This window comes from Bombina bombina, chromosome 3 (assembly GCF_027579735.1).
Source record: "Bombina bombina isolate aBomBom1 chromosome 3, aBomBom1.pri, whole genome shotgun sequence".
Lineage (NCBI taxonomy): Eukaryota > Metazoa > Chordata > Amphibia > Anura > Bombinatoridae > Bombina > Bombina bombina.
In genome coordinates, this window is record NC_069501.1 from 1,076,366,319 (window position 1) to 1,076,382,121 (window position 15,803).

The 15,803-nt window shown below is 39.7% G+C and overlaps 1 protein-coding gene across 1 annotated transcript in view; it reads left to right on the forward strand.

Moving 5' to 3' along the window:
• Nucleotides 1-15,803, forward strand: part of SETDB2 (SET domain bifurcated histone lysine methyltransferase 2) — a 554,051-nt gene that overhangs the window by 409,106 nt on the left and 129,142 nt on the right. Inside the window, exons 9-10 of the mRNA XM_053708364.1 lie at nt 6,881-6,986; nt 14,635-14,719. Coding sequence (XP_053564339.1) covers nt 6,881-6,986; nt 14,635-14,719 — 191 coding nt within the window. The remainder of the gene's footprint in view (nt 1-6,880; nt 6,987-14,634; nt 14,720-15,803) is intronic.

A 15,803-nucleotide genomic window follows, 5' to 3' on the forward strand; every position in this document is an offset into this window, starting at 1 on the left:
GTTTCTAGTTCTTAATTGGAAAATCCAATAGGCTTCCTTATAAAGATTTTAGCCTCCCCAATATGCTAGTTAAACTGTATATACTGAACGGTAACCAGGAAATGTCATTACTGTACCATATATCTGTCTGTGTAAAAACACTATTTGAGGCATGGTTGCATGCCTTTCACTTTAACAATGTACAGCTGGAGCTCTGTGATTGTTATGGACGCTAGGCTATTTAAGCACTGTGTCTATACCCACAGAGTATGTCTATGAGTAAGGCTCACAAGCAGCCGAAACGCGTAAGACAATTCAGCTATTGATCTTATGATTGCACTTTTGTTTTAAATTTGTTCACCATGGATTCCAATAAAGCTAACAGATGTTTTATCATATTGCCTGGAGGTTTCGCCTGGTCCTTTTGAAATTTTGTTAACCAATAAATAAAATCTCATTGTCTAGTTTTGTGAATGTTCATTTATATACATGGCCAGTGGCAGGAGCTGGGGCAAACAGTGGCACATGCAACTGAACCTAACAATTCTGACTCGCATGTTGCTATGTTCTTAGTTAAAGGGACATTCCAGTCAAAATTTAAATACACATACATTAATTACATCTTTGAATTGAAGCTTATTTACAATATGCATATATTGGCAAAATGATTCTAGTAAAAGTTATCACTGTTTTTGTGTTAACATTTTTCTCTGCACGTGCATGTGAAGCATAGCTAGATATTATCAGTGCACCAACATTTTATATACTGCAGCTGCTCAAAGCATCAGTGGGGCAAATTAGATCATAGAAGTAAATTGGAATATTGCTTAAAATTGTATTATCTACCTGAATCATGAAGAAAATGTTTGGGTTTAGTGTGCCTTTAATATCAATTCAAATTTAAAAAAACAACAGACTACAGCATTTAATTTATCACGTAAGAGAACAGTAACCAGCAGTGTTATTGCAAAGTATTTTATAATAGGACCCTATTGTCAAATCGTTGGGTATTATTTAGACTCCTAGATTTTAGCTGTGATTGTTGGATATTATAAGAGTTAGCCCTCTCTATTTACAACTATGTGCATACTGTAAAGCAGTGGCATAGGAAATACTCTACTCATTCTTAAATTACGTATGAAAACAATTTCCAGATTTAAATGTAGAACACAGCACATCCATGTTTGTGTGACATCACAAGTTAACTTAAAGGCAGTAAAGTCCAAATGAAAGTAAAATGAATTGGATAGAGCATGACCTTTTAGGCAGCTTTACAATTTACTTTTTTATTTTTTTTATTTTATTGAAATATAAGAGGAGTATACAGATTATAAAATAACGATAACATTGAACAAAACTTTGTTTACAAAGCACCACATTTGATATAGATATATAAGAGAGAGAGTATACATATTAAAAGGTTAGCAGATGCATTAGAGAATTAGTAATTGTACAATTTCAAATTAGGTTTATTGGGGCTGATTTATGAAACTGAAGCAGACATGATCTGCTGTAGAGGATCATGTCTGCCACACATCGATAAATGCAGACAGCATACGCTGTCTGCATTTCTAGTGAAATGCCTGTGCAGTACCGCCCTCTGCAGATTCGCAGCCATTCCGCCACTAGCAGGGGATGTCAATCAACCCGATCCTATGCGATCCGGCAGATTGCTGTCCGTTGCCTCAGAGGTAGCGGATGAGTTAAGGAGCTGCGTTCTTAAGACCGCTGCTTCTTAACTCCAGTTTCCAGCGAGCCTGAAGGCTCGTGCGGAAACAGGTGTATACGGCGCCATTCGGGCCTTGATAAATCTGCCCCATTGTCTCTGTGCATGACCCATTAGTCAGTTGCTATGTTCCTTGGAACTTACTAATAGAGGGAATTACAGTAATCTTCATGGTGAGAAAAAAAAATAAACGTTTGGTTAGTACAAAATGGTGTTTTTCTAAGAGTAGCATGATTGTGACCAGTGTTTTCCTTTCTAGTAAAGAAGGGTCCTCTGATGATTTCCACTTTCTTGGGATCAGCTGTTTAGCACAGTTTATCATAATAAATAGCAGTTGGGAGTTTGCATCAAATTCTTTGGGAATTTTTTTTACCCTAGTATCCTCTCTATATCTTTCTTAATTTCCTGCCAGTATATGGTGATTTTGGAGCAAAGCCACCAAATATGTAAAAAAAAATGCCCTTGCCCCCCACAAACTCTCCAGTAGTTGATGGGTGTGTATTTGTATATTGTAGCTGATCTTGTGGGCGTGAGATACCACCAACATAATAGTTTCATGTTCATCTCCATACTATTTATTGAGGAGGATGATCTGCTCATATTGTTGAACAAGTCCTTTATAGGTATTTGGTTTTGAAGTTATTCCCATCTTGATGTATAGGATGGGAGGTTTCTGGAGTGATAGGTTATAAGAGTTTTGTATGTGAGTGATAATGTACCTCTGATGTTAGCGCTAGAGTTACACAACGTTTTAAAAGGTGTAAGAGGTTTGCAAAGCTGTTTAATATCTATATGTGTAGCGATATAGTAGTGTATATTTATTTATTCCATTGATTAAAAGTCTCAGCACATATATCAGGTCTATTTATGTTTTTAGTAACAAGGGAGGGCTTCTCGTATAACAAATGCTAGGATTTACCATCGCTAAAAATAAACATTAGTTACTCTCATTGTTTCGTAAAAAACAATGTTAAACTCACCCTATCTCTAAGAAAAGTAGATCGATAACACAGCACCTCCGGCCGGCCACGGCACAGCGCTTTCTCCAATGAGGTGACGCTTTCACTTCTAGACAAATAACCATGCTAGAATGTCAGTTGATACGCACGGCTATTGATCTAGAGGTGGAACCGTCACCTCATTGAAGAAAGCGCTGTGCTGTGGGTGGCTGGAGGCGCTGTGTTAGCGATCTTCTTCCCTTACAGATAGGGTGAGTTAACATAATTTTTTACAAAACGATGCGAGAAACTGTTTGTTTATTTTCAGTGATGGTAAATTCTAGCATTTTTATAAGCTTGGGTTTACCATCACTTTAAGTTTGCTGTGAGAAGATCTGTCTGAAGGCCTGGGTTACCTTTTAATGGAGTCATCGATGAGGGTATTGTTGATATAGTTGGGAATTTGAGTAGATATTTATTCCTAAGTTTTTTTTGTGGTTGTGGCTGTTAGAGGCCCCAAACTCCTTTGCAGATGGGGTAACCAGCAGCTGCCTCCAAGCTGTCCCTTGTCTGCCAAAATGTGTTCTATGTGTGCCTATTCTTTATGGGAAATGTTTTTCTATCAGTCTATTATGTGGACCAATGCTACTGCTAGTTGATCGTATCTTAAGTTCTGCACACCCAAGCCTCCTCTGGTTTTAGGTCTATATATAATGTTTTTTGTTATCCGGGGACGTCTATTTTACCAAATATAAGTGTTTAAATGCCCTGTAGTTTATTTTAAAGTATCCAATATTGGAATCAGGTTTTTTTGAAAGAGGTAAATCATTAGTGGACATTTTTATTATATTTATTCTGCCCAACCATGACAGTGTTTTGTTTTGCCAATTGTTTAACTCTTGATGAATGTTTTCAGTTTATTTCTATTATCAATTTGCTTACTTCTCTTAGTATTCTTTGTTAAAGAGTAATCCTAGGTGAACTCAGGAGCATGCATGTTTCTTAAACCATTTGGCAGCAGTGTTTGCAACAATGTTTATAACAATGTTATACATAGTTACAAAAACTGCTGCCATAGATTGTTAGACGTGCACACTCCTAAGCTCCTATCAACCTACCTAACGTTACTCTTCAGGAAAAGATACCAAGTGAACAAAGCATATGTGATAATAGAATTAAATTGGAAAGTTGTTAAAACTTTCACAATTTAGATAGAGCAGATAATTTTAAACGATTGCGATATAGTTCTCTAGATATGTGCACATTCCTAAGTCTACCAAAGGATACCAAAGTCAATTGTAATATATTTTTTAATCGTGCACTCTAAATCATGAACAAAATTTCATGTCTATTTTATGCACTACTCGTCGTGTGACTAGTGCTGCTGATTGGATCACCCGCGGGTTCCGCTCGGGACCAGCAGTGTTCCTCAGGTCCCGAGTGGCATTTCTACTGTGTAAGCTTGATAGTCTTATAATAAATTACAGCATGTCATTTTTTTACTGTTATGGCCCTTTAATAAGCATTTTACCAATAACCATATTGTGTGTTACATATGAAGCCACTATTTAAAATGTGCTTTAGCATGTTCTTTTTTTAACAAAATAGTACCTCTGTTTTTTGCAACTCATTTTAGATCTTTCCTTGTGTTGGACATACTGTACTTAGAGATCTTAAAGACCTGAGACTTTTTAAACATATCAGAAATCAATTGATTCCCAGGTCTGATATATTTATTGCTTGATATTTTCATTGAGAACTCGATTCTAATCTGTCTAGTTTAAACATTTATGTTTTCAGTCAATACAGAATTTTGGCACCACCAAGAGGTGGATAAGGGAATAGGATTTTAGATCTAAGTGGTGTATTTGATTTTTTTATCGGAATTCTCCAACCCGCATCTCTCTGTCTACAACTCCATCGTTACCCTTACTCGGCATGCCCGATGTCTTAAGGTCACATTTGACTCAGATCTTTCTTTCACTCCTCACATTCAGTCCTTGGCTAAATCCTGCCGCTTACACCTTAAAAATATCTCTAAAATTAGACATTTCCTTACACAAGACAAAACTAAGATTTTAATCCACTCTCTCGTGGTTCTCTTCCTATTTATCTAACCGTACCTTTAGTGTAGCCTTCTCCGGAGCATCCTCTGCCCCGTTACCACTTTCTGTTGGGGTACCTCAAGGCTCTGTCCTTGGTCCCCTTCTCTTTTCAATCTATACATCATCATTAGGTTCCTTAATAAAGTCCCATGGGTTTCAATATCATTTGTATGCTGATGACACCCAAAACTACCTTTCTTCACCAGACCTACCTCCTTCCTTATTAACCCGTGTCACTAACTGCCTTTTTCATATCTCATCTTGGATGTCCTCTCATTACCTTAAGCTAAATCTCTCCAAAACTGAACTCCTTATTTTTCCCCCTTATTCCAAAATCTCCATCCCCCCTCCACAATTTTCTATAACTGTTGATAATTCCATCATTACCCCTACCCGCATGCCCGATGTCTTAAGGTCACATTTGACTCAGATCTTTCTTTCACTCCTCACATTCAGTCCTTGGCTAAATCCTGCCGCTTACACCTTAAAAATATCTCTAAAATTAGACATTTCCTTACACAAGACAAAACTAAGATTTTAATCCACTCTCTCATCCTTTCCCGCCTCGACTACTGCAACTACATCCTCTCTGGTCTCCCTAGCTGTCGCCTAGCTCCTTTACAATCTATAATGAATGCCTCTGCCAGGCTCATCCTTCCTTACACGTCTCTCTTCATCTGCTGCACCTCTCTGCCAATCCCTTCACTGGCTTCCTCTTGCCTCTAGGATTAAACACAAAATTCTCACTCTGATATACAAAGCCCTCAACTGCACTGCTCCCCCCTACATCTGACCTTGTCTCCTGATACTCTCCCTCCCGTCCCCTTCGCTCTGCTCATGACCACCTCCTATCTTGTTACCTCCTCACATTCCTGTTTTACAGGACTACTCCCATCTTATGGAACTCTCTGTCTCGCTCCACAAGTCTTTCCCCTAGTTTTGAAATTGTTAAGCGCTTCCTTAAGACTCTTCTGTTCAGGGATGCATACAACCTACACTAACCTTTCCTAATAACAGTTCCACTTTTCCACTGCTATCCGCCATGAACCCCCTTAGCATGTAAGCCTAAGAGCCCAACTGTTTGCAGGAGGTCACCTTCATAAGAGCTTACTACAACAGTGTGACTCTCAGCAGGGCCCTCTACCCATTTTATCCCTATAAATGTTACCTTGTATATCGCCTATGTTTATAGCGCTGTGGAATCTGTTGGCGCTCTACAAATAAATGATAATAATAGTAGGATCCTATGCAGACTGAATTCTATGTATTTTTACATTTATATTTTCTGGCATTATTTAGAGAGAAAGACAAGTAAATATTAATATCCTGACATAATATATAACATAATACATATTACAAATCCATATTGAATATAAATATATAGCTATTACATTACCCAACTATACATTTTATATACAAGCATTTTAGAAATGTTGCACATCTTTCTATATGTGTGGGCTGTATGTATAGACTAGGGCCCCAGTTCTCTAAAGCTCTCTTATCTAAGAAGGCGCATCAGTACTATGAGGTCCCTCAAACTATTTTAGAAAGGTACGTTTTAGCTAGAGAGCTGTTTATATCCAGAATCCTGCATAGTGAGATAAAGGAGAGACCCTACATTACAATACAATGGTACAAAAAATCCCTTTGCGTTTCTGCATGATTCTCTCCATGTAATCCAGTTTTTGATAACGTAATTTGTGTAATGAAGTAAAAACAACTCTGCTGTACAGATTGTCTTTAATTGCACAAGTCATATACAGGGTTAGATGTAGTGAAGTGAGTGACTGTAAGTATGGATATATATATATAGGTCACTGGTTTTCAAACCTGTCCTCAGGCCCCCCTAACAGGTCAGGTTTTCAGGATTGCCTTGGGTGAGAGCAGGTAAAATAACCATGGTTACTAATCAGCTGATTATTTCACCTGTGCTCCAGTTCAGATGTCCTACTAATGTGGCCTGTTAGGGAGGCCTGAGGACAGGTTTGTAAGCCAGTGCTATAGGTATACAATGGGGAGAGAATGAAATGCATGCAATCATGTACAACAATAAGTGAATGCAGTTTTTATTTTTTTCTTTGTTTTATCTTTTTCATTTGATTAGTGTACTTGTTCCTTTTGTTTTAATATAGAATGAAGAACACATCCAGTGGAAAAAGTGTAGAATTGTCATCTGTTAAAAGACCTAAAACCAAGACTGCCATTTTACAGAAACGCAGAAAACAGCTCATGGAAGAGGTTAGATGTTAAAATGTACAGCTGGGTTTGGTACGCTCTCGTTTAACAGAATCACATGGTATTTAATACTGGAATATATTTTTTAGAAGGTTTCAGATCAATATACTTCAGGAAACTGGAACAAATTGACTTTGCAGTTGCATAGCATGCTATACGTTTAGTTTTCTATTTTACTCTCTTATGGCACTGCAGTTCTGGACTATAGTTCCCACCATGCAGTACACAGTGGTGGGTTACAAGCTTCAATGAATGGCAGAATATTTTGTGTATGCTCTCCTCCTTCATTTAAAGTGTGTATGCACCCCTGGTATATACTGTGTAAGGCAACTGAGAGTATGGTAAGACTTTATACACAGGGAGGAGAGACATTGTGTGTATGAGACTCTGGCACACACTGGGGAAGCATCTGTGAGTATGATCTGACCCTCCGCACAGATAGGGCGATATACTGTTTTTATGAGCCCCTAGTACACACCTGGGATGACAGATTGAAGTATGGTCAGATCCTCTGCATAGTTAAAGGGCATACTGTGTATATGAGCCCTGGAATACACTGGGGAAGGTAGCTGGTTGTATGAGCCCTTGGTACATACTGGAGAAGGCAGCTGGGAGTATGCAAAGACCTTATACACAGGTAGAGGGATATACTTTGTGTATTAAGGCTCCACGATTAATCGCAATTTTAAATCGCAGTGATTTTTTGCTAAAAAAAATAATCCTCAGATGTGGCTTTACTGCATTGATTTGTATGTGATTTCTTGCAAACCAGCTCCATCTAGTGGTTGCTGTTAGCACACATTTGTAAAATGACTGTTTTACTTTCACTTTCTACATGTTCTGTTTTGTAATCTCAGTAGCAGCCAATCATTCTATAGAAGTCTAAAAGCAGAGCCTATGCAGGAGAGTGAAGAGGAGGGAAAGCCACTTACTTATATTTCCCCCTAGGGACATCTGCAGTCTGAAACCTAGGGTATGTAATCATTATTGAACCTCCCAGACAATCTCCTGCTCTCTGAGAAACGGCTCAAATACATAGCAGATGCATTTAACCCCATGGCTGCCAAAAAAGCTAAAACTGCAGTCCCCTCTGCTAGCTAGCTGCTGGGTTAACTGCATCTACAATGTATTTGATATCAGCAAGGAACAGTATTTCTAAAAGGAGCAGCCCCCACACCTACTGTTATATGCCTGTATTGGATTCCTGTACAGGAGCAGGGCTCATTATCAGTCAAGATAAAATGCTTCAAAAAAGAAGGAAAAAAAATATTTTATATATATATATACACTGTATATGTGTATATGTGTGTGTGTGTATATATATATATATATATATATATATATATATATATATATATAAAATACACACACATATATATGTGTGGGTATGTGTATGTGTGTGTATGTATATATATATAACATAATTTATGCTTACCTGATAAATTTATTTCTCTTGTAGTGTATCCAGTCCACGGATCATCCATTACTTATGGGATATTAACTCCTCCCCAACAGGAAGTGCAAGAGGATTCACCCAGCAGAGCTGCTATATAGCTCCTCCCCTAACTGCCATTACCAGTCATTCGACCGAAAACATGCAGAGAAAGGAAAACCATAGGGTGCAGTGGTGACTGTAGTTTAATGGAAAAATTACCTGCCTTAAAGTGACAGGGCGGGCCGTGGACTGGATACACTACAAGAGAAATAAATTTATCAGGTAAGCATAAATTATGTTTTCTCTTGTTAAGTGTATCCAGTCCACGGATCATCCATTACTTATGGGATACCAATACCAAAGCTAAAGTACACGGATGACGGGAGGGACAGGCAGGCTCTTTATACGGAAGGAACCACTGCCTGAAGAACCTTTCTCCCAAAAACAGCCTCCGAAGAAGCAAAAGTGTCAAATTTGTAAAATTTGGAAAAAGTATGAAGAGAAGACCAAGTTGCAGCCTTGCAAATCTGTTCAACAGAAGCCTCATTCTTAAAGGCCCAAGTGGAAGCCACAGCTCTAGTAGAATGTGCTGTAATTCTTTCAGGAGGCTGCTGTCCAGCAGTCTCATAGGCTAACCGTATTATGCTACGAAGCCAAAAGGAGAGAGAGGTAGCCGAAGCTTTTTGACCTCTCCTCTGACCAGAATAAACGACAAACAGGGAAGACGTTTGTCGAAAATCCTTAGTTGCCTGTTGATAAAATTTCAGGGCACGGACTACATCTAGATTGTGTAGCAGACGTTCCTTTTTCGAAGAAGGATTAGGACACAAAGATGGAACCACAATCTCTTGATTGATATTCCTGTTAGTGACCACCTTAGGTAGGAACCCAGGTTTAGTACGCAGAACTACCTTGTCTGAATGAAAAATCAGATAAGGAGAATCACAATGTAAGGCAGATAACTCAGAGACTCTTCGAGCCGAGGAAATCGCCATTAAAAACAGAACTTTCCAAGATAACAACTTGATATCAATGGAATGAAGGGGTTCAAACGGAACCCCCTGTAAAACATTAAGAACTAAGTTCAAACTCCATGGTGGAGCAACAGTTTTAAACACAGGCTTGATCCTAGCTAAAGCCTGACAAAAAGCTTGAACGCCCGGAACTTCTGACAGACGTTTGTGTAAAAGAATGGACAGAGCTGAAATCTGTCCCTTTAAGGAACTAGCGGATAAACCCTTTTCTAAACCTTCTTGTAGAAAAGACAATATCCTCGGAATCCTAACCTTACTCCATGAGTAACTCTTGGATTCGCACCAATAAAAGTATTTGCGCCATATCTTATGGTAAATCTTTCTGGTAACAGGCTTCCTAGCCTGTATTAAGGTATCAATAACTGACTCAGAAAAACCACGTTTTGATAAAATCAAGCGTTCAATTTCCAAGCAGTCAGCTTCAGAGAAATTAGATTTTGATGTTTGAAGGGACCCTGGATCAGAAGGTCCTGTTTCAGAGGTAGCGACCAAGGTGGACAGGATGACATGTCCACTAGATCTGCATACCAAGTCCTGCGTGGCCATGCAGGCGCTATTAGAATCACTGATGCTCTCTCCTGTTTGATTCTGGCAATCAATCGAGGAAGCATCGGGAAGGGTGGAAACACATAAGCCATCCCGAAGGTCCAAGGTGCTGTCAAAGCATCTATCAGAACCGCTCCCGGATCCCTGGATCTGGACCCGTAACGAGGAAGCTTGGCGTTCTGTCGAGACGCCATGAGATCTATCTCTGGTTTGCCCCAACGTCGAAGTATTTGGGCAAAGACCTCCGGATGAAGTTCCCACTCCCCCGGATGAAAAGTCTGACGACTTAAGAAATCCGCCTCCCAGTTCTCCACTCCCGGGATGTGGATTGCTGACAGGTGGCAAGAGTGAGACTCTGCCCAGCGAATTATCTTTGATACTTCCATCATTGCTAGGGAGCTTCTTGTCCCTCCCTGATGGTTGATGTAAGCTACAGTCGTGATGTTGTCCGACTGAAACCTGATGAACCCCCGAGTTGTTAACTGGGGCCAAGCCAGAAGGGCATTGAGAACTGCTCTCAATTCCAGAATGTTTATTGGTAGGAGACTCTCCTCCTGATTCCATTGTCCCTGAGCCTTCAGAGAATTCCAGACAGCGCCCCAACCTAGTAGGCTGGCGTCTGTTGTTACAATTGTCCAGTCCGGCCTGCTGAATGGCAGATGTGGCCGAGAAAGCCACCATAGAAGAGAATTTCTGGTCTCTTGATCCAGATTCAGAGTAGGGGACAAGTCTGAGTAATCCCCATTCCACTGACTTAGCATGCACAATTGCAGCGGTCTGAGATGTAGGCGTGCAAAGGGTACTATGTCCATTGCTGCTACCATTAAGCCGATCACCTCCATGCATTGAGCTACTGACGGGTGTTGAATGGAATGAAGGACACGGCATGCATTTTGAAGCTTTGTTAACCTGTCTTCTGTCAGGTAAATCTTCATTTCTACAGAATCTATAAGAGTCCCCAAGAAGGGAACTCTTGTGAGTGGAAAGAGAGAACTCTTCTTTTCGTTCACCTTCCATCCATGCGACCTTAGAAATGCCAGTACTAACTCTGTATGAGACTTGGCAGTTTGAAAGCTTGAAGCTTGTATCAGAATGTCGTCTAGGTACGGAGCTACCGCAATTCCTCGCGGTCTTAGTACCACCAGAAGAGCACCCAGAACCTTTGTGAAGATTCTCGGAGCCGTAGCCAATCCGAATGGAAGAGCTACAAACTGGTAATGCCTGTCTAGAAAGGCAAACCTTAGATACCGGTAATGATCTTTGTGAATCGGTATGTGAAGGTAAGCATCCTTTAAATCCACTGTGGTCATGTACTGACCCTTTTGGATCATGGGTAAAATTGTCCGAATAGTTTCCATTTTGAACGATGGAACTCTTAGGAATTTGTTTAGGATCTTTAAATCCAAGATTGGCCTGAAAGTTCCCTCTTTTTTGGGAACCACAAACAGATTTGAGTAAAACCCTTGTCCTTGTTCCGACCGCGGAACCAGATGGATCACTTCCATTAATAAAAGATCTTGTACGCAGCGTAGAAACGCCTCTTTCTTTATTTGGTTTGTTGACAACATTGACAGATGAAATCTCCCTCTTGGGGGAGAGAATTTGAAGTCTAGAAGGTATCCCTGAGATATGATCTCTAACGCCCAGGGATCCTGGACATCTCTTGCCCAAGCCTGGGCGAAGAGAGAAAGTCTGCCCCCCACTAGATCCGTTCCCGGATCGGGGGCCCTCGATTCATGCTGTCTTAGGGGCAGCAGCAGGTTTCCTGGCCTGCTTGCCCATGTTCCAGGACTGGTTAGGTCTCCAGCCTTGTCTGTAGCGAGAAACAGCTCCTTCCTGTTTTGGTGCAGAGGAAGTTGATGCTGCTCCTGCTTTGAAATTACGAAAGGAACGAAAATTAGACTGTCTAGCCTTAGGTTTGGCTCTGTCTTGAGGCAGGGCATGGCCTTTACCTCCTGTAATGTCAGCGATAATTTCTTTCAACCCGGGCCCGAATAAGGTCTGCCCTTTGAAAGGTATATTAAGCAATTTAGATTTAGAAGTAACGTCAGCTGACCAGGATTTTAGCCACAGTGCTCTGCGTGCCTGAATGGCGAATCCGGAATTCTTAGCCGTAAGTTTAGTTAAATGTACTACGGCATCTGAAATAAATGAGTTAGCTAACTTAAGAGCTTTAAGCTTGTGTGTAATCTCATCTAATGGAGCTGATTCAAGTGTCTCTTCCAGAGACTCAAACCAAAATGCTGCTGCAGCCGTGACAGGCGCAATGCATGCAAGAGGTTGCAATATAAAACCTTGTTGAACAAACATTTTCTTAAGGTAACCCTCTAACTTTTTATCCATTGGATCTGAAAAGGCACAGCTATCCTCCACCGGGATAGTGGTACGCTTAGCTAAAGTAGAAACTGCTCCCTCCACCTTAGGGACCGTTTGCCATAAGTCCCGTGTGGTGGCGTCTATTGGAAACATCTTTCTAAATATCGGAGGGGGTGAGAACGGCACACCGGGTCTATCCCACTCCTTAGTAACAATTTCAGTAAGTCTCTTAGGTATAGGAAAAACATCAGTACTCGCCGGTACCGCAAAATATTTATCCAACCTACACATTTTCTCTGGTATTGCAACTGTGTTACAATCATTCAGAGCCGCTAACACCTCCCCTAGTAATACACGGAGGTTTTCCAGCTTAAATTTAAAATTTGAAATATCTGAATCCAGTTTGTTTGGATCAGAACCGTCACCCGCAGAATGAAGCTCTCCGTCCTCATGTTCTGCAAATTGTGACGCAGTGTCTGACATGGCCCTAATATTATCAGCGCACTCTGTTCTCACCCCAGAGTGATCACGCTTACCTCTTAGTTCTGGTAATTTAGCCAAAACTTCAGTCATAACAGTAGCCATATCCTGTAATGTGATTTGTAATGGCCGCCCAGATGTACTCGGCGCTACAATATCACGCACCTCCCGAGCGGGAGATGCAGGTACTGACACGTGAGGCGAGTTAGTCGGCATAACTCTCCCCTCGTTGTTTGGTGAAATATGTTCAATTTGTACAGATTGACTTTTATTTAAAGTAGCATCAATACAGTTAGTACATAAATTTCTATTGGGCTCCACTTTGGCTTTAGCACATATAGCACAGATATCTTCCTCTGAATCAGACATGTTTAACACACTAGCAAATAAACTAGCAACTTGGAAATACTTTTCAAGTAATTTACTATAATATGAAAACGTACTGTGCCTATAAGAAGCACAGAAAAAGTTATGACAGTTGAAAATTAATAAACTGAAAAGTTATAGCATCAAATCTTTGTAAAAAACACAATTTTAGCAAAGGATTGCTCCCATTAGCAAAGGATAACTAACCCTGATAGCAGAAAAAAAATACAGAAATAAACGTTTTTTTATCACAGTCAACTACAATCTCACAGCTCTGCTGTGAGTGATTACCTCCCTCAAAACAAGTTTTGAAGACCCCTGAGTTCTGTAGAGATGAACCGGATCATGCAGGGAAGACAATAAACTTCTGACTGAATTTTTTGATGCGTAGCAAAAGCGCCAAAAAAGGCCCCTCCCCCTCACACATAACAGTGAGAGAGATCAGTAAACTGTCATAAATTAAATAAAACGACTGCCAAGTGGAAAAAAATAGTGCCCAAAACATTTTTTCACCCAGTACCTCAGAAAATTAAACGATTTTACATGCCAGCAAAAAACGTTTAACATTAATAAATTGAGTGTTATTAAAAAGCCTGTTGCTAGTCCCTGCAAATTAGGCTAAAGTTTTATGCATACAGTATAATTCCAGTGAAGTGCCATTCCCCAGAATACTGAAGTGTAAAATATACATACATGACAGCCTGATACCAGTTGCTGCTACTGCATTTAAGGCTGAGTTTACATTATATCGGTATGGCAGAATTTTCTCATCAATTCCATTGTCAGAAAATAATAAGCTGCTACATACCTCTTTGCAGATTAATCTGCCCTCTGTCCCCTGATCTGAAGTTTATCTCTCCTCAGATGGCCGAGAAACAGCAATATGATCTTAACTACTCCGGCTAAAATCATAGAAAAACTCAGGTAGATTCTTCTTCAAATTCTACCAGAGAAGGAATAACACACTCCGGTGCTATTATAAAATAACAAACTTTTGATTGAAGGTATGAAACTAAGTATAATCACCACAGTCCTCTCACACATCCTATCTATTCGTTGGGTGCAAGAGAATGACTGGTAATGGCAGTTAGGGGAGGAGCTATATAGCAGCTCTGCTGGGTGAATCCTCTTGCACTTCCTGTTGGGGAGGAGTTAATATCCCATAAGTAATGGATGATCCGTGGACTGGATACACTTAACAAGAGAAATATATATATATGTGTGTAGCAAGGAAGTATGGTCTGACGCTCTAGACAGGGGAAATGCACTGTGCCAGTGATCTTAAACTCTGTACCATCACCTCCATATTATATATTATTTTTTTATATATATATACTGTATGTGTGTGTGTATGTGTGTGTATATATATATATATATATATATATATATATATATATATACACAGTATATATATATATATATTTATATATTTATACTGTATATATAATGTTTTTTTTTTTGTTTTGTTTTTAAGGGGACATGCACCCTGCAGCACAGTTCAGAAGATGAATGCTCATATCCCCCATCATCTGTTAAAGCAATGCCATCCAAACAAGAAGGTAATTACTAATGTTAGTTGTTTTTTTTGTTGTTGTATATTTAAACAACAATTTTGTTAATCACTTGACGCCGTTAGGACGTTCCATGCTGTCCTAAAAGCAATGGGCTTAAACGCCTTTAGGGCGGTATGGAATGTCCTTACTTTTGTGGCGTCCTGCACCATACTAAACCTTATCTGCTGTTGATCAGACTGGGGGACGTGCCTTGCAACGCAGGCAGTTCCCCAGGAGCCAATCAGCGCCGTTTTGGAAGCACATGATTGCAGTGATCATGTGCTTCATTTTACTTTTTTTGTTTACGACTTGGAACTTGGACGGAGGGGTTAAAAGAGAGTACCGGAAATAACAAAGCTTTAACCCCTTAGTGACCAGACCATTTTTCAATTTTCTTACCACTTAGGACCAGGGCTATTTTTATATTTCTGCGGTGTTGGTGTTTAGCTGTAATTTTCCTCTTAATCATTTACTGTACCCACACATATTATATACTGTTTCTTTCCTTATATATGGTCAGTCCACGACGTCCTCAATTACTGTTGGGAATATCACTCCTGGCCAGCAGGAGGAGGCAAAGAGCACCACAGCAAAGCTGTTAAAGGGACGTGACACCCACATTTTTTATTTCATGATTTAGAAAGAGAATGCATTTTTAAACATATTTCTAATTTACTTCTATTATCTAATTTGTTTTATTCTTTTGATATTCTTTGCTGGAAAGCATATCTAGATATGCTCAGTAGCTGCTGATTGGTTGCTGCACATAGAAACCTCATGTGATTGGCTCACCCATGTGCATTGCTTTTTCTTCAACTAAGGATATCTAAAAAATTAAGCAAAATAAATAAATGAAGTACATTGTAATGTGGTTTAAATTTGTATGTTCTATCTGAATCATGAAAGAAAGATTTTTGGTTTAGTGACACTTTAAGTATCACTTCCCTTACCACAAACCCCCGTCATTCTCTTTGCCTTGGTGCATGGAGGTGGTGAAGTTTTGGTGTCTGAAGAAAATTGGATTTCTTTCTCTACAAGCAAGATTTAAATATTATAGTAAGCCAGAGTAGGTTTACTCTGTTCTTATCAA